The sequence below is a fragment of the Phaenicophaeus curvirostris genome, chromosome 21 (assembly GCF_032191515.1).
Source record: "Phaenicophaeus curvirostris isolate KB17595 chromosome 21, BPBGC_Pcur_1.0, whole genome shotgun sequence".
NCBI lineage: Eukaryota > Metazoa > Chordata > Aves > Cuculiformes > Cuculidae > Phaenicophaeus > Phaenicophaeus curvirostris.
Window position 1 is genome coordinate 977,548 of NC_091412.1, and position 23,420 is coordinate 1,000,967.

A 23,420-nucleotide genomic window follows, 5' to 3' on the forward strand; every position below is an offset into this window, starting at 1 on the left:
CCCACCAAGGCTCCAGCTGGTTTCAGTATCCATGCCCTGGGCTGTTGTCTACCTTTGCCCCCACCATCAGTGGTTGGAGCCAGCAGGACAGGCTGATCGTCTGGCTGATGTTGCACTCATTTACATTGAGGGATAGGATAGAAGTCTTCTGCAAACCCCTAAAAAATCCCAGGAGAAAGTGCTAAGTAAAGCAAATGCCCAAAATAAATGTGGGGATGGCAGAAATAGGGAAATTCTTGGTCTTGAAAGGGAAGTCTCGAAAAAAAATGGTGAAGCTGGATGATGTAAGTTGCTATTTATAGTAGGGTTGGATGTTGAGGAGTTAGAACTAGCTCAGAAAAGGAATCATAGAGTCATGGAAGGGTTTGGGTCATAAAGGATGTCAAAGCCGATCCAGTTCCATCCCCTGCCATGGGCAGGGACACCTCCCACTGGATCAAGGGCTCCAAGCCCCATCCAACCTGGCCTTGAACCCCTCCAGGGATGAGGCAGCCACCACTGCTCTGGGCAACCTGAGCCAGCGAATCATTTCTCCCTAAGTTCTCATCATAATCTCCCCTCTTGCAGCTCAAACCCATTTCCCTTGTCCTATCCCTGCACTCCCTGATCAAGAGCTCCTCCCCAGCTTTCCTGGAGCCTCTTTCAGTCCTGGAAGGACATGTGTAGAGTCCCCTCAAACTCTCTGAAGCCTGTAGAGGATGCGGAGCCCACTGGTGATGGCTCCCGTCTCCTGCTACTGGGGCAGCATGGGCTGTGCAAGTGTGCGAGGGTGTGCGAGGGAACGAGATCTCAGCCCCTCTTTCCCCATTCAGCCTCATCTCATCCATGCTTTTCAGCCCACTTGCACAGCTCTTGGAAGGATGCAACTCTACCTCCAAGCTGCTTTGGCCAGTTGGGTAATAGTGGCCTGTTGACAAATGCAGGAACGTCCACAGGGGAACTTCTTACTGAGGGATGTGCATGAAAGAAACAGAAATAGCAATGGTGATTGTTTCATATCCTGTGTCTCTGGGGATGCTCTGAATTGAGCACAGAGCTTCTCCCTTCCGGGGCTGGGCTTGCTGCTCTGTTCCACCACGAGACTGTTCCACAAGCAGCCTCCCCTCTGGGGGAAATTCCACCATGCCTACGCAAGCCGCTGCACAGACCACCTTTCCCCATAAATTGGGGACTCGATGGCCATCTCAGCACCAGACAGAAAAGAGGCTTTCAAGCTCCACTTGCCTGCTTCAGCTTCAGCTTCAGCCATCACATCTCCGCTGCCATGAAGGTCTTTGTGGCCGCCCTCACCGTTCTCATTGCCGCCTTCTGCTACCAGACCTCTGCCGCTCCACGTAAGTCTGGGCTCTTCCCCTTCTCTCTAAATGGGGACAGGAGAGATGTGGCTGTGGGGACAGGTCCCTTCTGCCAACCCTTCCACCCCTGGGTCAGACCATCCTCAGGGAGGTGCTCCAGGTCCAGCGGGGCTCTCCTGCCACGGGAAATGCAGCGCTCGAAGCATGGCGAGGGCTGTGTCAGCACCAGCTCAGGGTGAACCTAAAAAGAACCAAAGGAAGAAGAAAGAAGTCTTTTCCTTTTCTATTCCACCTCCATGTCCTCCTCACTCCCCAGACCTGGGGGCCCCCATCTCCCCATCCTGGCTCCCCATCCCTTGGCACTGCTAATGATTGTCTTTCCCTTCACAGTTGGCTCCGACCCACCAACCTCCTGCTGCTTCACCTACACATCCCGGCAGCTGCCCCGCAGCTTCGTGGTGGAGTATTATGAGACCAACAGCCAGTGCTCCCAGCCGGCCGTCGTGTAAGTTCTCTTCTTCAGGGCAGTGTGGGCTCTGCCTTTGTGGGGAGAGAGGGGAAGACCCTTTTCCAAAAGACAGGGAATGGAAGCTGAAGACAGGGAATAGGGGACAGAAGGTTCAAGGTGGGCTAAGCATGCAGGGGGCTGGTGCTGGTCCTGTTCCATCCACACAGAGTCATAGAATGGTTTGGATTGGAAGGGACCATGAAGATCATCCAGTCCAACCCCGCTGCAGAAAGCAGGGACGTCTTCAACTAGATCATATTACTCAGAGCCCCATCCAACCTGACCTTGAATGTTTCATGGTGTTTCATGAGCGTTCACCTGATGGGCATGATGTGCTGAGCTTTGGGAGAAGCTGGGGCAGGGTCTCCTTCCTTGCGATGCTCTCCCACCTCTCTCCCACCACTCCCTCCACCTGGACACAGGGGATGGGAGGGATCGGATGGGAAGAGGTGTAAGCTGATGCTCCGTGGTGAGCACAGGATGCTCACTCCATCCACATGATGAGCATGATGTGCCACATGTCCAAATCCTGCGGATCCTCTGGAGAGGTTGGGGCTGGGTTCCTGGCTGGGTTCCTTCACACTCATCAAGATCTCACCTCTCTGCACCCCACAGGTTTGTCACGAGGAAGGGCCGTGAAGTCTGCGCCAACCCCGAGCAGGAGTGGGTCCAGAAGTACATGAGTGAGCTGGAGCTGAACTGAGCTCCCGGGACAGACCCTGCTGCCAGCATGGGCTCCATCGGGAATGCCTCAATGCCATTTCAAACTAATTATTTCAAACTAGTCTGAACTTTGTGTTTTGCTATTTAATTTTTATATAGGAGAGGGATCAGGTGCAATAACTCCACTCTAGATAAATAAGGATGTTATTTAATAGACGTATTTAATAGACTTTTTTAAATGAAGACTTACGCTCAGGTTCTATTTTCTGTACTTAATTGTATATTTTTACATCATATTTAATTCAAAATTTAAAAAATAAATATTTTTGTAAGAACTTTCTGTCTTTGCCTCTATTTGCGATGACAAAAGCTGAAATCACACTGGTGGTAAAGTGCTCTTTATTCTCTTTTTTGTGCCATCAAAACCCCCACAAGTTTTCCCTATCTGAACATGTTGCTTTGCACCTGGAGAGAGAAAAAACATGAAGGAGGAGGCGTGAGAAGGGCTGAGGTTGCATTCAGGTAGTTTGACTCACTCTTTTTACAAGGTATTTAATCACCACCTCTGATGACTTCTGGCAGCTGATTAAATTCCACCACTGGCCCCATTCGAGTCAATTAAAGTGTAACCTGTAGGGGCTGGAATTTCACATGGTGGTTGTTTCAGGGGCTGCTTTCTTCAAGCTGGAGCTAAAATGGATCAGCTGTTCCCGAGCTGAGGAAATGTTTCACTGCAAGATTGTCAGAACTATTTCATCAAACTCTCCTTCAGCTTCAGGGCCGTGAGGCTTGGCAGATGTGGCCTGATGGGAAAAGGCGCTTTTCCTCCTGCCCATCTCTGGAGATGCAGTGTCCAGGGATGCAGTGTCCAGTGATCTCCCCGCCTTGCAGCTCAAAACTGTTCCCCCTCATCCTCTCCCTGCCCTCCCTGATCCAGAGCCCCTCCCCAGCTTTCCTGGAGCCCCTTCCAGCACTGGAAGCTGCTCTAAGGTCTCCCCACAGCCTTCTCATCCCCAGGCTGAACAACCCCATCTCTCCCAGCCTCTCTCTACCTCACAGGGGAGGTGTTTGGGGGAGGAAGGAGAGTGTCAGTTATACCAGGAGACTCATTGCTTTAGGAACTGCAGCCCCCCAGCTCCTTCATTCCTGAGGCAGCGTGCACTCCATCAGTCATCCTGCCCCAGCGCTGACTGCACCCAGTTTAAAACAGCATCTGAAGAGGAGGGGCTGAATGGGAGGGCAGTGCCAGGGAGCAGGACCAGACTCTTCACCAAGGAGCTGCCCGGAGGGATCCCATGACTTGTGGTTCGGGTGGGCATCACCATGAAGGTGGCTGTGCCTTGGTGACAAGCAGCTGCTCCTGCATGCAAGGGCCTGGCTTGGGTCACAGTGTGGAGTCCCAATGCACTGCACACCCCAGGACCAGCGCCAGGAACAGGGGTCATCGCTGCCGCTCTGGAGGTGAGGACACCTTGTCTGCTGGGCACCAGCCAGCCTGACTGCCAGAGACCGGTAGCTTCACCATGAGGGCTGAGATTGGTGCAAAGCAGGGTGCTCAGTCCTGCCCTCACTTCAGGGAACAGCAGGAAGAGGGGACAAGAATCAAAGAATCACGGAACAGTTTGGGATGGAAGGGACCTCATAGCCCATCCAGTCCCAACCTCCTGCCATGGGCAGGGACACCTCCCACTGGATCAGATTGCTCATAGCCACATCCAAGCTGGCCTTGAACCCCACCAGGGGTGGGGCAGACACCATTTCCCTGGGCAACCTGGGCCAGGGCCTCCCCACCCTTACAGCAAATGATTTCTCCCTAAGATCTCATCTCAATCTCCCCTCTTGCAACTGAAAACCGTTCCTTTTCATCCTATCCCTGCACTCCCTGATCAAGAGCTTGACAGCGAATGGAGGAGACCTACAGTGGGGTCATCCCCAAACAGCTTGAACTTCTCCAGTCCCTCAAGGGTACAAGCCCCATCTTCCTATGGCACTGGAAGAAGTTTCACAACACTGGTGTTCCTTGTTGAAGGACACAGAGTGCAGAGTCACTCGGGGAGCACCATCCCACCCCCACACTGTTTGAGCTTGTCACAAACAACCCCATGAGCCAACGTCCTTAACAACCCGGGTCACATTCAAGCCACCCACAGCAGACACCCACCCTGGGCACCTCAGCTCACTCCTCACCACTATTCTGGGAGCCTGCAGGGAGTCCTGAATTGCTCATGTCTTTCTTGATATTACACCCACCTACGCGTGACAGCTCAGAGGAGCCCTCAAAGTGCTTGTGAAGAACACGGCGCACTCGTTACTCCACACCCACAGGCAAAGAGGTGTGAATGAAGCCTGCACGAGCAAGGCAAAGGCTTCCAGCAAGCTGCTGTGTACCTCCAAGGCCCTCAAGAAGTCGTGCGTGCATGGAGAAAGCATCCTTGGTGATCTTCAGAGCCACCACATTTTGCAAAGGACAAGGAGGAGGAGTGCAGGAAGGTGGCCTGGGGCAGGGACAGGCAGGCAGGGGCTGCAGAACCCATGTTGCCGTTAGCTCAAATCTGCGCCCGCAGCAGGAGGTAGATCTGCCATATGGGCTGATGCAGATGTTTGAGGCTGATCTAGCTGCGAGAGCTCAGTGGTGCAAGAAAAGCCTCACACTGTGCTGCCCTTGGAGGGGTCCCAGGATGTGCCAGTGCTTATGCATGGGTTTCAGGAGCCGATCACGATGCTCATCCCTTCCAGCAGGTTGAGGAAGGCAATTCTTCCCCTCTACTCTGGTCTCCTGAGATCTCACCTGGACTCCTGTGTCCAGTTCTGGAGTCCTCAGCATAGGAATGACATGGAGCTGTTGGAGCGAGGCCAGAGGAGGCCACAGAGATGATGTGAGGGCTGGAGAACCTCCTGTATGAGGACAGGCTGAGAGAGTTGGGATTGCTCAGCCTGGAGAAGAGAAGGTTGCAGGGAGACCTTAGAGCAGCTTCCAGTGCTGAAAGGGGCTCCAGGAAAGCTGGGGAGGGGCTCTGGATCAGGGAGGGCAGGGATAGGATGAGGAGAAATGGCTTTAAATTGGAAGGGGGAAGATTTAGATTGGACATGAGGAAGAAACAATTCACAGTGAGGGTGGGGAGGCCCTGGCCCAGGTTGCCCAGAGCAGTGGTGGCTGCCCCATCCCTGGAGGGGTTCAAGGCCAGGTTGGATGGGGCTTGGAGCCCCTGATCCAGTGGGAGGTGTCCCTGCCCACAGCCGGGTTTGGGGACTGGATGGCTTTGAGTTCCCTTTCCAACCCAAACCTTTCCATGATTCTAAGATGGGTTTGCAGGCGCCATACAAAAGCAATGTTTTCTGAAAGCAGCAACAATCCTAGACTTCCAGGGTTGTGGAAGGCACAGAAAGATTACGTTAGAGATGGTGCCTGGCTACCACTTTCCCCTAATGGCCAGCAGAAGGCAGAAGTGGCAATGAGGACCCAAAAGAACATTTCTGCTCAGTTCTTAGAAAGACACGGACCACTACTCACATCCCCTTAAGATGACAAAGCTTTTTCCACAGATCTAAAAGAGAAAGATGCTCATAGTTGTTCAGAAAACACATTTCTAAAATTGCAGGTCAAGAATTTTCGCTGTAGTGAATCTTAACAGGAAGCTCAGTCAGCGTCTCTGGGTGATCACACTGTCCCTGGAGTTAATGCCTAAGATTGTGACATTAATTTACTGACTGCTCAGAAAAACAGCTCTCTGATCACCGTGCCCCAACCCGTCTGTCAGACATGGCATCCTGAGGGATCACTGCCTTCAGTAAAACCACACACCTTGAGTAGATCAGCCCTGGGACCCACCACATCACACGAGTGCCTCAACCCAAAATGGCCCTGCAAGATACAGGTATATACAGATGGTAGAATCATGGAATGGTTTGGGTCAGTAGGGACCTCAAAGCCAGTTCCACTCCCTGCCGTGGGCAAGGACACGTCCCTCTGGATCAGGGGCTCCAAGCCCCATTGAACCCAACCTTCAACACCTCCAGGGATGGGGCAGCCACCACTTCTCCTGGGCTACAGCAGAGGGGCAGAATCCCCTCCCTCCCTGCTGGTCCCTCTGCTTTGGATGCAGCCCAGGACACAGTTGGTTTCTGGGCTGGGAGCTCACATTGTTGGCTCACGTTGAGCTTCTCCTTCCCCAGCACTCCAAGTCCTTCTCCTCAGGGCTGCTCCAAATCCATTCTCTGCCCGGCCTGTAGTTGTGCGCGGGACAGCCCAGACACAGCTGCAGGACCTTGCACGTGGCCTGGTTGAACTCCATGAGGTTTGCACATGTGCCCATCTTCCCTCAGCACGTGGAAATCAAATGGAAATGGTGTGACTGTGATTGACCTGGCACAAATGTCAGTCCTTTGGGTAATAAAGAACCTGATGATGCCATTTGGGGGTCACCATCTTCTTGGAGCTGGGGGGCAGGGAAGACCCTCATGCTCAGATCAGACCATACTATGCCGTGCAGACATCCCTCAAAACCGGGGCGAGTGCTCCGAACAGAATCAAAGAATCTTTGAATCACTAAGGTTGGAAATGACCTCTAAACTCATCCAGTCCAACTGTCAGACCAACCCCAGTGTGCCTGCAAATCCATGTCCTGAAGCACCACAGACACGTAATTTTTGAACCCCTTTAGGGATGGAGACCCCACCACTGCCCTGGGCAGCCTCTGCCGAGGCTTCTCCACTCTGTCAGTGAAGATATTTTCCCTGATATCCACTCTAAACCTCCCTGGTGCAACTTGAGGCCATTTCCTCTCATCCTGTCTCTTGTTACATGGGAGAAGAGACCAGGTCCTCGCTGGGCAGGATCTGTGTGGAGGTCAGAGCCAGGCAATAACTGCATTTCCACCAAGGACAGGAGCAAGCTCCACTTGTCGTGACTTGAACAAACAACCTGCTTGCCAATAGCTTTAGGAACAGCTTTAACTTTAACTCAGCACGGACTCTAAAAGCTGGGTCCCAGTACTCCCAGCTTTTCTTTAGCTGCCTATTCCAACTGGGCATCTCAGGGCAGGTGGTATCTGCCGCAAGCACTTCCTTAGTAGCAGTGATGCAAAGAGACCACCAGCTGGAAAATTTTACAGCATCTTTAGCGTTATCTCATGCCTTCAACCTTTGCTCTCCTTCTGGGGAAAGGCAGATTCATGGTTTCTAGAAATGCTTTGGATGCTGCACTGGGGTGAGTTCACATCCTTTTTGCTCGTTCATTTCTTCTGACTCTGCAATATCTCTGAACTGTTGCACTTCCTCCTGTCTCGTCTGTAAGCACCCTTTTTCCCTCCAGTGCCACAGCGTGAGCCGCTTCTCTGTCACCCTGCCATGGTCAGATTGTTCTGGCTTCCTGGGCAGGTTCCATCCCACCAGCTTTTCCCACTCCTGTGACATTCAGTGTGGTCTTTTCCCAGCTGGCACCCTGCTCAACAGGTTTCCCTGGCTGCCCTCACTGCTCCCCCACCACCACAACCACCTCTGCTGTCAGCCCTCAGGCAGCATCTCGATGTCCATGTCCTTTCTCATCTCCTCAGGCTCCATAAAATCCCTCTGCAAGATCTCCGTGGAGGTCGATGAGCTGAAGGGCCATTGCCAAGACCTGTTTCCCTTCTCCTTCCTGGGACATGGCCAAGCAGGGCTAGTGATTCACTAGCTGGTCTCTTCTCTCTGCTGTGCAGCCTCCAAAAGGAAGAGCCTGCAGCTGAAGGGAGCAGGTGGGACTCCCCAAAACACAACCAAACTCAGCTGAGAGGGACTGTTTTCTCGCGTCCAGCATCATTTCTCACCAGGAGGCTCCCAAAGCACCACTCAGAACATCTCTAGAGGAATCGTGCTGAGCATTTAAGAGTGTGGTTTATCAAATCTCATTTTATTTTAATTGAATTGGTCTTTAATTAAGCAACTTCATTATTTTTGTCCAAGGGCAGGCTCCGCAGCCTCTCCAGCTGGCAGTCCATGGCAGCTGGCCTCATCTCCATCCCATCTGTCCCCTCCTGCCTCCTGGCCCTGCAGACCCCAGGCACTTTGGTTTAGGTGACTGGGACTGGCTGATGTCACAGATGGGCTTAAGGACCTGAGAACTTTTCCTCCAGCAACACGGTGGCAGACTGCTTGATTAGTATAGGCTGGAGCAGAAGGAATGTTCCAGGGCGTGGAGAGGGCAAAGCTGGCCTTTAAAGACATCAACAGAGGCTGGGTTATTTTTCTTTCCCCAGGTTTTGCAGCCCATCCTGGTGTGTGTATCGCACAGCTTCCCATGCTTGAAGATTTCCTACCCACAGGGCTTGGGAGGGGCTGGACCGAGCAACCTGGAGGTGATCTGCCTGCCAGGGGACATGAGCAGCCCAGGAGCCAGCAGGCAGCACAGCACCCACATGCACACAGATGTCCCCTTGCCCTCACCCCAGATCCCAGCACCATGAGGATGAAGTGTGGCCAACTGCACAGGCAGCTGCCACTATCACATCCCTGCTTGGCAGGTGCCCAGCTTGCTGCCATGTCCCACTGATGCCACAGCAGCATCTCCTGAGGACTCTCTGAGACAGAGAGGAACAGGTCGTCTTTGCCCTCTGAGATGGCTTTGAGCACCCTGATCCAGTGGGAGGTGCCCCTGCCCATGGCCGGGGGCTGGAACTGGATGGGCTTTAAGGTCCCCTTCAACCCAAACCATTCCATGATTCTGTGATTCAATGAGACATTGTGGATTACATGGGGCTAATAAGCAAGGATGGATGCACCACAAAACCACACTGCCAACCACACAAGGCTCCCCCAAATCAACCCTTTATTGCCTTGTTGCAGTACAATCCACACCAATCTGCACCACGCAGCAGGCTGGGTGTGAACTCTTCTCCCATGAGACGAGCGGCAGGGCAGCAGCAGGCAGCAGGCTCCCCTGTCCCCACTGGCACCACAGCGGGTGGTGGCACATCCCCACCATGAAGCATCCTTCTCTGCACGGGGGAGGCACACGGTGGGTGTCACACTTGCCAGGTCACCTCCAGCAGCCAGGAGCAGGTAGGGAACCCACCACGATGCTCACCAAGGCAGAGATCTGGGGTGCTGGGTGACAACAAGCTGACCATGAGCCAGCAGCACCCGGGCAGCCAAGAGGGAAACCATGTCCCGGGTGCATCCAGCACGGCAGCGCCAGCCGGGACAGGGAGGGGATTGTCCCGCTCTGGGGCAGCCCCACCTTGAGCACTGGGGGCAGTTCTGGGCGACACGGGATAAAAAGGATCTAAAGCTGCTGGAGAGTGTCCTGAGGAGGGCATGGAGCTGGGGAAGGTTTGGAGGGGAAGAGTGTGAGGAGCAGCTGAAGTCCCTGGGTCTGTTCAGCCTGGAGGAGACTGAGGGGAGACCTCATTGCGCTCTGCAGCTTCCTCACACGGGGAGGAGGAGGAGCAGGCGCTGAGCTTTTCTCTCTGGGAACCAAGGACAGGAGCCGAGGGAATGGCAGGGAGCTGTGCCAGGGGAGGGTTAGGTTGGACATGAGGAGAAGGTTCTTCCCCCAGAGGGTGGTGGAGCCCTGGAACAGCTCCCAGGGAAGCAGTCACGGAGCCAAGGCTGACAATATTTCAGAAGCGTTTGGCCAAGGCCCTCAGCCCCACGGTGTGAATGTTGGGGTGTCCTGTGCAGGGACAGGAGCTGGACTCGATGACCCTTGTGGATCCCCTCCAACTCTGGACATTCTATGATTCCAATTCCCCCATGCTGCCCCACTCATACGAGGAGCGGGTCAAGGTCTCAGGTCTCTTCCAACTGGTGAGAAGCCAGGACAGCCACTGTCACAGGATGATGCACCCAGTCCCCTGTGTGTCCCTGACCCAGGAGATCACCAAAGGCTCTGCATTTCTGCCCCCTAAAAAGGCACCCAGGAAGAAGAGAGGCCGCAGATTCCCAAAAAACTTGTCAGTGAAGGTGTAAATGTGGGAGCGGTCGGTCACATTGTAAAAGGAGATTTCTCCCGCCTCGTAGTCCAGGAAGATCCCGATGCGCCGGGGTCTCACACTTAGGGTCAGAGGGGAGACAGGTGAGGTAAGGGCCTCGTAGTTGCCCCCATTTTGCAGCCGCAGCACCCAGTAGCCATTGTTTGGGGAGAAGAAGACGTTGCCTTTCCGGCTGGCAGACTCCCGGCACAGCCCCAAGCCCCACTCAGGTTTGTCTCCCACTTGCACCTCCCAGTAGCAGCGTCCCGAGAAGAAGACCTGGCTCCCCAGCACTGCTGGGGCGGTGCCGAACCTCTTGGGGTTTTCAAAGAGGGACAGGAGCAGCTTCTTGCTCCCGCGCCGCACGCTTTTGCGGTCCTCGGACAGGGAGAGCTCAGGGTGTGCTGTGTCAGGGTCCAGAGTCACATCCACTGGAGGGAGAGAAGGGTGGAAGGGCAAATGGGGCGTCAGGGTTCTGCAGACTGAGACATGAGCAGGTGCCTGTGACCTGGATGCTAGTTTCCTCCCTCCCACATCGTGCCGGCGGTTTTGCAGAGCTCCCAGCACTGCCCGACCGCGAGGAAGTGCAACACAGAGAATCGCGCTAACCAGAAACCACATCAAAACACACGGCACCTGGCGGCAGAGCAGGAACAGAATGAGGGCAGCTCCACCACCCCGGCACAGCTCAAGCTGACACTGAGCCAAGGAGTTCATGGGCAACATGGAGCCTGAAACTCCAGAGAAACCCCTTCAGGGTCACCTCACAACCCATCCAAGCCCAGAACAAGGAAGGTCTCTCCACCACAAAACCAGCCTGAACTCAACAGTCCACAAACTGGGAGCAGCTGGACAAAGCTTGGTAAAAAACCTCGCCTGGGGCACAAAAGCAGATCCCTCACCTTTGAACTTCTTCAGCATGTCCCTCAGGCCCAGACAGCGCTCAGGGATGCTGTAGTTTTCCTTCAAGGTCACAGACACAACCCTGGGGGACTGGAACTTGACTCCCTCACACCTGGAAGGAGAGCAATATCCATGGGCTGCATCAGAGCGCCCAGCACAGCCGGTCTCCTGCTGGGGCTCCAGTTTAATGCCTTCCTGTTGGCTGCACAGATGCATCTCCTCCCTCAAGTTCTTCAGCTGTGAAGAGCATTAGGGGTAACTGCTTGCTTATCAACAAGCTCGATGGGACCAGAGCGAAATGACGTGAGGAGCAGCAATGCCAGCCCCTGGGATGAAGGAGAAAGCCCATCCAGGGTGCATGGCCCTTAGTAGGGAGCACAGCCCACAGGACAGAAGGCCAGGCAAGACCTTAGCTCTGGGGGCCTGGAAGAAAAACACAGAGTCTCTTCTCCAGCCCCTGCTGGTCTCAGTCCCAGGGAGGACCAAACCAGATGCCGGGCAAGGAGGAGATGGGGTGGAGGGCATGGAGCAGACATGAACATCTCACAGAGCCTGGAGGCAGCCAGGACGGTGGGAGGAACAAGCCAGGTGGGAGGTACCTACCTGCTCAGGATGCTTTTCATGTCCTAGAAGGAGAAGAGAAAAACCATTCTGTGTGTGGGGCTCCCAGAGCCTTGCACTCAGCAGCCAACCTGTCCTGGCCACCCATCTAGATGGCAAAGGCACCAGGGATGAGTTAGTGGGGCCGGTGGCAGAGCCTGACCTTGAGCTGCCCGTCATCTGCCTGCTGAGTCTTCTCCTCTATCTCCAGGATGAGCTCTTCCAGCAAGGACTTCTGCTCCACCAGCCTGGCCAGATTTTCATTGATCAGCAGCAGAATCCGCTTCTCCTCCTCCTCCAGCTTTTGGAGCAGCAACTTCTCCTCGTCAGCCAGCAGCCGATGCAGCTTCCCGAACTCACTCACAATCCTCTCCCGTTTTTTCTTCACTGTCTCCTTGTGATAAGAAAACACACGTTAGCCCGACTGCCAAGATCAAGCTGGATTCTCCAGTGTCCGTGCCTGGCACCAGGCCCTGGGAAACCACAGCATTTTTTGATAAGCACATTTATTTCCAAAAACAGTCCGAGGCTGCTCACTGGGCTACCACCTCGCCTGAATTCCCGCTTGTCATCCTCTGGTTACCAGCAGCAGGATGCTGCCTGGGGCATTTCTGCCCAGCTGGACCTCAGATGTTTGATGATGCCTGAGTGCAGCACGGGGTGACTGTAGGGTAAGGAGGTGCCACCAGGTGTTGGGGTAGGTTTTAAGTGAATCGTAGAATCACAGAATGTCTTGAGTTGGAAGGGATCCAGAAGGATCATCAGGTCCCATTCCTGTCCCTGCACAGGACACCCCAACATTCACACTGTGGGGCTGAGGGCCTTGGCCAAAAGCTTCTGGAATATTGTCAGCCCTGATGCTGTGACTGCTTCCCTGGGAGCTGTTCCAGGGCTCCACCACCCTCTGGGGGAAGAACCTTTTCCTCATGTCCAACCTAACCCTCCCCTGGCACAGCTCCCTGCCATTCCCTCGGCTCCTCTCCTTGGTCCCCAGAGAGAAGAGCTCAGTGCCTGCTCCTCCTCCTCCCCATGTGAGGAACCTGCAGAGCACAATGAGGTCTCCTCTCAGTCTCCTCTTCTCCAGGCTGAACAGACCCAGTAACTTCAGCCACTCCTCACACTCTTCCCCTCCAAACCTTCCCCAGCTCCATGCCCTCCTCTGGACACTCTCCAGTGGCTTTAGATCCTTTTTATCCCGTGTCGCCCAGAACTGCCCCCAGTGCTCAAGGTGGGGCTGCCCCAGAGCAGGACAGAGCAGAGCTGCCCCAGAGCAGAGCTGCCCTCCCTGTCCTGGCTGGTGCTGCTGTGCTGGATGCACCCAGGACACAGTGTAGATGTAGTCCAACTCATACCCTGGCTGGGTTCAGGTTGACCCACAGCTCAGGCAGCGTGGAGGAAATGCTCCCTGCCTGGAAAAAACCCACAGCAATGGGAAAGAGGTGGAAGAAGCCCCACGGCTGGGGAGAGATGGGATGGGGGAGTCAAGAGGATTCCCTGGGTGTCTGAGACCTCTCCCTACAGCCAGGGTCTCTGAGTTGTTTTAGACTTTTTCACCTGAGCCCTAGAAATCAGCGCTTTGCTGGAAACCTGAAGCCCCAGGTAAAGACACTGCGGTCAGCTAAAACCATGAAACCTCAAAATGCCAATGATAAACAAAAGGAAAGTGAACTGCATTTATTTTTCCACCCAACCACATGATTTCTTGGTTCTAGGTGAAGAAAGCTGGATGAGCCAGGATGCTCGCAGCAACTTCCCCACCACCACACGCAAGGGACATTTGTTCCTGTTTAATAAAATGCACAACCAGCTGGGAGGAAGCCAGGGGCATCTGAGCCACAGCCCGAGAGGTCTGACTTGAGTGGGAAGAGTGACATGGGCTTTCACTGCCCCCAAACCACAAGGGGGACAGCAGGCACAGAGGGGCACCCCAAAACCCAGCCACCCGCGTGGTTGGGCTGCAGTGGGCAGGGGACTTGACAAATAACTGGGGGAATGCACAGAGACCTTCTTTCCCTTGCAAAGGTGATTAATCAACTCCAGATCTGGGAGGGACAACTTGGTTCAGTAGTTTCGTTTCTTTGCTGCAGTTACTTTTCCTTTCCAGCTTTGACCCCAGAGGGAAGTGAAATGCACTCATTCAGCTTTTCTTTTTCCTAATGAAAACACTTCTCATTCCCATTGCTGCAAAGCGGAGTTCACCGTATGCCTCATGAGGGGGTTGTAACTCAAGAACATGTTGTAAACCAAAAGGCAATTAAAAAATAGCCAGTGCCTATTTGTTTCACCAGCAATGAGTCCCCACGGTTTCGTGGAAGCTAGCGCACGGCTCTTTGCAAAGCATTTCTTTGCAAACCTGTTAAATTTTCTGCACAGCTGCACACTGAGCCTGGGATCCAGCTCTGGTCCTGCACGACAGCAGGGCATGGGGACGGGTCCCATTCGGAAAATCATGCCAAGTTCATCACCCTAGATGGGGAAACCTGAGAGCAACTTCCAGTCCTGAAAGGGGCTCCAGGAAAGCTCGGGAGGGGCTCTGGATCAAGGAGGGCAGGGATAGGATATGTGGGAATGGTTTGAGCTGCAAGAGCGGAGATTGAGGTGAGATCTTAGGGAGAAATGTTTTGCTGTGGGGGTGAGGAGGCCCTGGCCCAGGTTGCCCAGAGCAGGGGTGGCTGCCCCATCCCTGGAGGGGTTCAAGGCCAGGTTGGGTGGGGCTTGGAGCCCCTGATCCAGTGGGAGGGGTCCCTGCCCATGGCAGGGGTGGGACTGGATGGACTTCGAGGTCCCTGCCCACCCAAACCATTCCATGATTCTATGATTCAGGGTTGGGTTTTTTCTTTAATTGCTGATACCTCTGATGCTCATTCAGTAAGAACTAAGCCAGGCACCTGCCTTGCACTCCTGGGTTTTCAACCTTTCCGCTGACTCACGCTTCTTCACATCCTCCACTTCCTTCAAAAGATTCTCTAGGCATCTGTGGAGTTTGACCTGAAAAGAGAAGAAAGGGGCTCAGCACTCGGTTGTTTGGCTCCAGGACCCTCAGTGCCAGCTGGGGTGGTGACCCAGCACCAGGCACTGCCAGCCCTGGCACTTAACCCAGCAGCTGTGCCCTTCGCTCCACTCGCAGCGTTAACCCTCTCCGCATTCCTCAGCTTTTCCCCATATTTTCCTCACTATTGAAGTTTTTGGAGAGCAAAGCGACTGCTGCCTGCAACTCTGGGACACAAGACTGCTGCTGGCACACTGCTGGGGACACGGGGTTTGGGTGTCAGCAGCTCCACACCGCTCCACCAAGACGACAGATCCCCAGGGCAGCACCCACCACCCCAACTTCTCCAGGGGTGTCCAGGCTGCCTCCCTGGACCTGGACAGGCAGGGGTAAACCTGGGCACCTCCACAATCTGGGAGCCAGCAGGTTCAGTGGCAACAAGAGCGGCTGAGTGGGTGCCACTGCCTCTGCCACCCCATCCTCTGTTTCCCTGGCGGAGGCACCAGGGATGTTGGGAGGGGGGCAGTGGGGTCCTGGCGGGTTCCAGGGTGCATCAGGCAGGATGGAGACCCCCAGCCTCCCTTACCTTATACACCTGCACAGCCTCCTCGATGGGGTAGACGGTGTGCGGGCGGTGGTGCAGGGACTCCCGGCACACCACGCAGATGGGCTCCTCATCCTCCTCGCAGAAGAGCTTGAGGCGCTCCTCGTGCTGGGCACAGAGCAGGGTCCCTGGCCCCAGCTCCAGCCCCGGGTCGCCCCTCAGCCCCAGCTGCCGGATGCTCTCCACGATGCTGGCCAGCTGCCGGTTGGGTCGGAAGCCGCTGCGGTGGCACGAGGCCCGGCACTGCGGGCAGGAGAAGGGACCATCGGCACGGACACCCTTCTCCTGGCAGTGTTTGGCGATGCAGCCCCGGCAGAAGTTGTGCCCGCAGTCGATGCTGACTGGCTCGCTCATGTACTCCAGGCAGATGGGGCAGACGGCCTCCTCCTGTAGCCGCTCCAGGGCACCTGCCAGTGCCATGGTGGCCACCGCTGCCCGGTGGCCTCGTCACAAGCTGCCTTACCCCGTGTCAACCAGCCAAGGCAGGCTGGTGGCTGCGGTAGCACCACGAGAGCCCAGAGGAGATGGTGGCCTCGCCACCGTCCGGCACCGGCCACAGGATCCTCCAGCTGGGGGAGGAGCGTGGCACTGGCCGGGCCAGCCGCAGCCAGCATGAACAGCTGGGGCTCCTTCCACGCCCGGCAGCTTGAAGAGAAAGAAAAACCTTGGCGGGAGAGCAGGACAAAGTGCCAGAAATAATCAATGCCTGTAGATGAAGCTGTATGCGGAGCAGCTGGAATCACTTGGTCCGCACCACCTGGAGAAGAGGAGACTGAGGGGAGACCTCATCACGCTCTGTGTTTTCCTCGCAAGGGGAAGAGGAGAAGCAGGTGCTGAGCTTTTTTCTCTCTGGATCCAAGGGAATGGCAGGAAGATGTGCCAGAGCACATTTAGGTTGGATGTTATTTGACCAGCATCCTCAGCCCCACGGCGTGATTATTGGGGTTGTCCTGTGCAGGGACAGGAGCTGGACTTGAAGAGCCTTATAGGTCCCTTCCAGCTAAGGACATTCCATGGTTCTAAAGCAGAGGAGACAAGATGGTCTCAGTGTTCGCTGAGCTGAGCAGCCCCAGGTTGCAGCAGGAGCCCCAGCATTGCCCACCCTGCTCACAGGCTGCCTGAAGGCACCAGCCAAGCTTGGTGACTCCCACACCCACCACTCCACCCACTCATGCTGAAACCTCCCCTGCAACTTCCACCTGCTGCACAGAGTCTCAAGCCTGGGTCTCAGCCACAACGGGGCACAGGGAAGGAGGCACAGGAGGCTGCCCAGAGCCCTGCCAGGAGCGCACAGGATGCTCCATGGTGCTGGAGGCTGCGCAGCACCCAGGGGCTGGAGGACAGCCAGGAGCCACCCCACCATCCCACAGACACACCCAGGGTCAGCTTGGACCCCCTCCCAGCTCCTGCTGCCCACTACTGCCTCCATGTAGCATCCCAAGAGCCAGCAGAAGTCACTGCAGGTTTTGCTCCTTTTTATTATACAAAAATAAATTCAACACGACCAGTATAAATTACAACGAAAAGTTGCATGAAAAATGCCAAATACATTTTAAATGCCTTCGGATAAATTTAAATAAAAGAGCTCAATACTATTAAATAATCTGCCAAATTCACAGGCAGTAGGAAAATAGGGATGTGTCTTGGAGGTGCCCATGAGAGGTCCTTGCAGAGATGATGCTTGGAGGGAGCACGGTGTTGCTTATCCTCTGCTTGCCTTGATATCTGGGTTCTTCACAATGTCCTGGACCCACTTGTCCTCAGGTTTACCACAAACCATCTTGCCTGCGATGGTGGTGAATCTGGAAAAGAAATCCAGTTGGAGGGACCTCACCACCAGTGAACCCCACCAAACCAGACACTTCCATAGATGCCAAACAGCCCCAGGGAAATATGGAGTGGAAGCTTGACTTGATGTCGTTATAGGCATCCTGCTATGTCCTGCCTGGGTCCTGCTCTCTGGGGATGAGGGAGTGACAAGCAGAAGCTCTTTCGGTTCAAATCTAATTGGGATGTTTGGGATGTAGGATTGGCCTCTGGGGTGTTTCCAGGCTGTTCTCCTAACACAGGAGAGCCCAGCCTAGTGTTTTTGCCTGCCAGGATGGGGTGAGATGTGGGGTTTCCTGGTACTGCCTCCCTTCAGTGGAGCAGGGCCCCCCAGGATTTGGGCAGGAGATCTACTCACATCACAGCTGGCTGGAAGCAGTGGCTGCCCGTGTACTCATACATCACCACACGGCTCAGGGGAAACGGTTTGGTGCTGTATTGGACACAGCAGGGACCAGAAAAGTTCACAGAATCTGGAAAAGAAGTTAAGTTTTCTGATTAAACCAGAGCAGGAAAAGTGCCAGTGGGGAGAAGCATGGCTAGAAGACCAGAAGATGCCCATTAAAAGAGCTGCTGCTTCCACTGTGGGCTCCCATCCGTCTTGCCCTCAGGATTCCAAAGAGTAGCAGCAAGACACAATTCTCCTTTCTCACAGCAAATGTTCAGGAGAAAGAGCTGCCACGCATTACTACAGCACAAAGAAAGAGGAGAGAGCTCCTCAGAAAAGAGAGTTTGGACTCACTTGGAGAAGAGGAGACCTGGTAGCAGAGGACAGCCACAAAAAGGATAGGAAGGGCAGCTGTGGAGGTCTTCATGGTCCTGCTGGGTGGAGATAAATTGCAGGAGTGAGGCTGAGCTGCTGCAGTGGCCCACACCTTGCTGTGCTTGACACAAGATCCCGGAGTTCATCCTGCTTTATAGAGACAGTGAGTGAGGATGGAAACACACCGGAAACATTGCCACACAGCGCGGCATGATGGAAAAAGTGCAGTGCCAAGGGTGCCGTGCAGTTCCGTGGAGGGAAGTGGCCAGAGCCACGTGGAGAGTAGTGCCCTGACGTGACATATTATATAATGATATGGCATGAAATGACAGAGGACAGGATATGACTTCTCTTTTCCTTTCCCCTGAACAAAGGAAACCTAGAAGTAACAACTCAGATGATTACTAAAAGGATCTCTTGCCTAGAGTCACATAGAATCATAGAATGGCTTGAGTAGGAAGGGACGTCAAAGCCCATCCCATTCCACCTGCTGCCATGGGCAGGGACACCCAGCCCATCAAGGTCCTTCTTGGAGAGAGGAGCCCAAAGCTAAACCCAGGATTCAAGACGCCGCCTCACCAGCGCTGAGTGCAGGGGGACAATCCCTATCCTGCTCCTGCTGCCACGGCTGATCCAAGCCAGGTCAAGCAGGGTGACAGTGTCAGGGATGAGCAGAGGGACAATGCCGCATACTCCCATCCACAAGTTTTGGCAGTGAAACTGGATCAAAAAAAACAGGGAAATGTGAGGCTGCCTTGAAGAAAAGCTTAGGCCTCTTTGTCTGGAGAGGGTTTTTGACCCCAGCTGGGCTGTGCTGATCCCAGCACCCCTGGCACCCCCAGCTGATGCCATTTTAATGCGAGTTTCATTATGAGCTTCTCCTCCAGAGCTATTTCCCACCTGTCAGACCACAAGCAATTCCTTGGCAGAACCTGGCTCTGGTTTCTCGCTGATGATGGGATGTGAGGCCCTGATCCCTGTACCCACCTGGGCACCCAAAGGGCTCCTGTCCTGCTGCTCCCCATGCCGGGATTGGGACGCGGTGGAAGCAAGGAGCCTGCCCGGGGCAGCTAGTGCCCTGCACCCCTCCCCACAGCTGGGAACACAAACCCCGCTGCCTCCTCCTGTGCAGCCGCCCCAGGGCCACCGGAGAGGAGAGAGGAGAGGGGACCTTGGCATGAGGGAGCAGGGAGGGGACAGCAGTAAGGTGGGTTGGGAGCACTGGGAACACTGCACCACCAGCTCTGCTGGGAGCACTGGGAACGCAGCTGGGAGCACTGGGAACTCTGCATCACCAGCACTGCTGGGAGCACTGGGAATGCTGCATCACCGTGAGCGTTTCAAGTGCCTCTTGAGTGACACGAGGAAATCCCACCACCAGCAGCATCAAAAGGCTCCGGTCACTTAGAAAGGCAGAGCCAGGGAATACAGACCATGGACTCTCCTGGCCCAGAGCACTGGGACCTGCCTGAGCGCCTTTTCCTCCCTCCACAGCACCCAGGGGTCCCCAGGAACCCATGCGAGGTCTGTCACCCATGGCCTCATACGCCAACACAGCCCTGCCCTGCACCGTTACCGTGGGATTCCAGGAATCCCGCTGGCAAAGAGCGTTGCTGGCCCTCAGGATGGGTTGGACCTCACAGATGCAAGAGGGGACACTGAGATGAGATCTTATGGAGAAATGTTTTGCTGTGAGGGTGGGGAGGCCCTGGCCCAGGTTGCCCAGAGCAGTGGTGGCTGCCCCATCCCTGGAGGGGTTCAAGGCCAGGTTGGATGGGGCTTGGAGCCCCTGATCCAGTGAGAGGTGTTCCTGCCCATGGCAGGGATGGGACTGGATGGGCTTTGATGTCCCTTCCAACCCAAACCATTGTGTGATTCTATGGTTCCTCATTCTGACCGATGTTAACATTCCTATTACACATCACTCAGGGACTAGAATAAAACTGAGAGGAGGAAAACAGGCTGGGGAATGAGCTGGAGCCATCCTCGCTGATGCAGTTCACACCAACACAGTCCAGCCTGGAGCTGCTTTTGAGCTGAATGTTCTGGATGTTCTTGCAATATTTAAATATGGCTTTGAGAGAAATGTCAAGCCTTATTCTGAAAAATCAATGTTTTCTCTCAGGAATATAAGCATGCCTAGACATTTTCAGTGAATTCTCCCTCCTTTCAGACACACCAGGTTGTGTTTCCTGCTTCCATTCATTGCAAAAGGAATTCTTGGACGTTTTGATACCTCTGTTGCTCCCCCTATTCACTGTTTTTCTTAATTCCTTGAACAAAGATTTTGTATTTCAGTCTTGGCTGCTGTTTCCTGCCAAGACAAATAATGCAAATCTCTAAATATTTTGATTTCTAAAGCCTCCTCCATATCATCCATCCTAAACAGAAGCTATTTATGGCATCTGTAAAGCCTCTGCCTTATGGTGCATTTCAGCTTTTGATTGAAACCACACATCTTTGGATTCACCACCAGAACAAATTTGGGATGCAGGAGGAGGTCTTTTCTTAGCCCTGAAGGCAGCCTGCTCCACCACACACAATCTTAGGTTGGAGTCACATCTAGGGGACTGCATTATCACAGTGTCGCTGGGAGCTGCCACATCGCTAATATGGGAAACTCTGGTTTTAACTGGGAGAAAACGAGCTGGAAACAGAGAATGACTGGGAGAGTGACTGGGCTCAACATGAGCTGGCAACATGTGCTCACAGCCCAGAAACCAACCGTGTCCTGGGCTGCATCCAAAGCAGAGGGACCAGCAGGGAGGGAGGGGATTCTGCCCCTCTGCTCTGCTCTGTGAGACCCACCTGGAGCCCGGTGCCCAGTTCTGGAGTCCTCAGCACAGGGAGGACATGGAGCTGTTGGAGCGAGGCCAGAGAAGGGCCATGGAGATGATCTGAGGGCTGGAGAACCTCTTGTACGAGGCCAGGCTGAGAGAGTCAGAATTGTTCAGCCTGGAGAAGAGAAGGCTGTGGGAAGACCTTAGAGCAGCTTCCAGGGCTGAAAGGGGCTCCAGGAAAGCTGGGGAGGGGCTCTGGATCAAGGAGGGCAGGGAGAGGACAAGGAGACCAGTTTTGAGCTGCAAGAGAGGAGATTGAGATGAGATCTTAGGCAGAAATGTTTTTCTGTGAGGGTGGGGAGGCCCTGGCCCAGGTTGCCCAGAGCAGGGGTGGCTGCCCCATCCCTGGAGGGGTTCAAGGCCATGAGGTCAGTGATCACAGGGTAGTGCAGTTGCAAGACAAACAAGCAAGTTCTCAGATGTGAAGAGGTGTTTTCAGAGGGACAGAGATTTTCCAGCATGGGAACTGAAGTCTACAAAATTATGATTGGCCGACAAAGAGGGTCAAATAGTTATTATTTAATGTCTCTCGGAGAGCAAGAATCATGGACCATCAAATGCAAAGCTGCCAAGGGCCAGGTTCAAAATGAACAGAAGATGGGAACTTTTCACGTGATAGAGTAGGTTGGGTTGGAAGGGGTCTCAAAGCCCATTCAGTTCCACTCCCCTGCCATGGGCAGGGACACCTCCCACTGGATCAGGAGCTCCAAGCCCCATCCAACCTGGCCTTGAACCCCTCCAGGAATGGGGCAGCCACCACTGCTCTGGGCAACCCGGGCCAGGGCCTCCCCACCCTCACAGCAAAGCATTTCTCCATAAGATCTCATCTCAATCTCCCCATTTGTAGCTGAAAACCATACAAGGAGCTCCTTGCCAGGGGACACAGAGATCACAAGGAAGTGTCTGAGCCAGGGCTTGGATTCCTAAGAGATAAGTTCAAGGAGATTTGTAGACTGGGAATGGTTGGAGGCTGGGAATGCACTCGAGGGAGGCACCACAAATAGTTGTCTTTCTCTTCAAGGGGTTTGTTGAGGCCACATCATTGAGCGAGATGGACCCTTAGTCTACATCCTCTGAGACTGCTCAAATTTGATTCCCCAGAAAAGCTGGTCCTACAGGACGGCAAGATCTATACTGTAGCTTGTGAAACTGTATTGAAATCTCTGGACTGACATTTATATCCTAGGATGTGCCTCCACAAAAATATTTTTGGTAAATGCCAGCAGGAAGACACCAGCCGTTTCTACGCACGGCGAGGCAGAAGGACATTGCTGCAGCTGGTGCAATATTCCCAGACAAATTTGGGACCCCTAGACAAGCCCCACTTTTGGACCAAGAGCCCAAGGAGTGGGAGGTGGCCAAGTGTCGTGTCAGGATGGACTTCCCAGAAATTAGGTGGTCCTTCCAAGGACAGGCACAGGCTGCCTTTGCCAAATTGCAGCCACACACACTCTTGTTTCCCTGAAGATGCCCTCAGCACTGAGCACCAACCTGCCTGGAGCAGAGCAGGGTCTGCTCAGCAGCTTCAGCACGGTGTGACTGCTTCAGCTACAGCCACGAAGGTTCAGAGAAACTAAGAGCAAAACCATTTGAGTGGCAGCTTTGACACACCACGGATGTGGCATTTCCCAGCACTTGCACAACAGGGCACTTTGTACTTGCAAAGGCTGCCTCCTGTTGTCTTCAGACGGCAGTACCTCTGACATCTGTGAGTCATAGAACCACAAAATGGTTTGGGTCAGAAAGGACCTTAAAGGCCATTCAGTCCCACCCCACTGGATCAGGGGCTCCAAGCCCCATCCAACCTGGCCTTGAACCTCTCCAGGGATGGGGCAGCCACCCCTGCTCTGGGCAACCTGGGCCAGGGCCTCCCCACCCTCACAGCAAAACATTTCTCCATAAGATCTCATCTCAGTGTCCCCTCTTGCATCTTTCCCGGCAGGCAGGCGGAGCCTGGTCCTCTACTACATTTCCTGCCTGTGATCCTACATTAGGATCACCTGAGCCATTATCTTCCATACCTTTTGTCCAAGAAAACACTAGCCTGCCTTAAGTCATTTTGTCTTTAGCGTTGGTTCCCCTGAGATCACACACTGCAGATCCCCAAGTTTATTAGAAGTTTTGCTCTTGAAATTCCTTGAGTTTCTGTTCTTCCTCCTTCTCCTCTAAAGAACAATGAGCTCTACCACTCTCTGGTCACAGAAATTGCCTTCTACACTCCCACTGAAATGAGGCAAAAGCTTCCTCTTAAGTTGCTCATATGTCTCCAAAACTTGCTGGAGAACCCATACTCGTCACTCAGCACATGAACCAGTGAACAGATAAATCCCTTATTGCCATCAAGTCTTGCCCTGGAGAATCTTACCAGCTCCCAACAAAAAAACCTAATCCAAATCTTCTTGAGAGGGTGTAACTGGCAAATTATTTCTTCCTCCTGCAGACCTGCGAGTGCTCCTGGCACAGCAGCCAGGTGGTCACCCTA

General features: G+C 54.1%; 2 protein-coding genes across 4 annotated transcripts; one reads left to right on the forward strand and one right to left on the reverse strand.

Moving 5' to 3' along the window:
• Positions 1 to 1,156: 1,156 nt before the first annotated feature.
• On the forward strand, positions 1,157 to 2,801 carry LOC138729626 (C-C motif chemokine 4 homolog). 2 transcript variants are annotated; one of them, XM_069874018.1, is made up of 3 exons: positions 1,157 to 1,334; positions 1,686 to 1,800; positions 2,419 to 2,801. In XM_069874018.1, exons 1-3 carry the CDS (start codon positions 1,265 to 1,267, stop codon positions 2,504 to 2,506), a joined length of 273 nt encoding a protein of 90 aa, XP_069730119.1. In that variant the 5' UTR covers positions 1,157 to 1,264; the 3' UTR covers positions 2,507 to 2,801. The 2 variants fall into 2 exon arrangements, with proteins under 2 accessions (XP_069730119.1, XP_069730118.1); XM_069874017.1 differs by lacking the exon at positions 1,157 to 1,334 and having other exon boundaries at positions 1,356 to 1,800.
• Positions 2,802 to 9,260: 6,459 nt separating this feature from the next.
• LOC138729603 (E3 ubiquitin-protein ligase TRIM39-like) lies at positions 9,261 to 16,211 on the reverse strand. 2 transcript variants are annotated; one of them, XM_069873978.1, is made up of 7 exons: positions 15,851 to 16,211; positions 15,491 to 15,751; positions 14,808 to 14,903; positions 12,079 to 12,309; positions 11,919 to 11,941; positions 11,315 to 11,427; positions 9,261 to 10,843 (listed from the first exon to the last, which is right to left on the reverse strand). In XM_069873978.1, exons 1-7 carry the CDS (start codon positions 15,926 to 15,928, stop codon positions 10,272 to 10,274), a joined length of 1,374 nt encoding a protein of 457 aa, XP_069730079.1. In that variant the 5' UTR covers positions 15,929 to 16,211; the 3' UTR covers positions 9,261 to 10,271. The 2 variants fall into 2 exon arrangements, with proteins under 2 accessions (XP_069730079.1, XP_069730078.1); XM_069873977.1 differs by having other exon boundaries at positions 15,491 to 16,211.
• Positions 16,212 to 23,420: the final 7,209 nt, after the last annotated feature.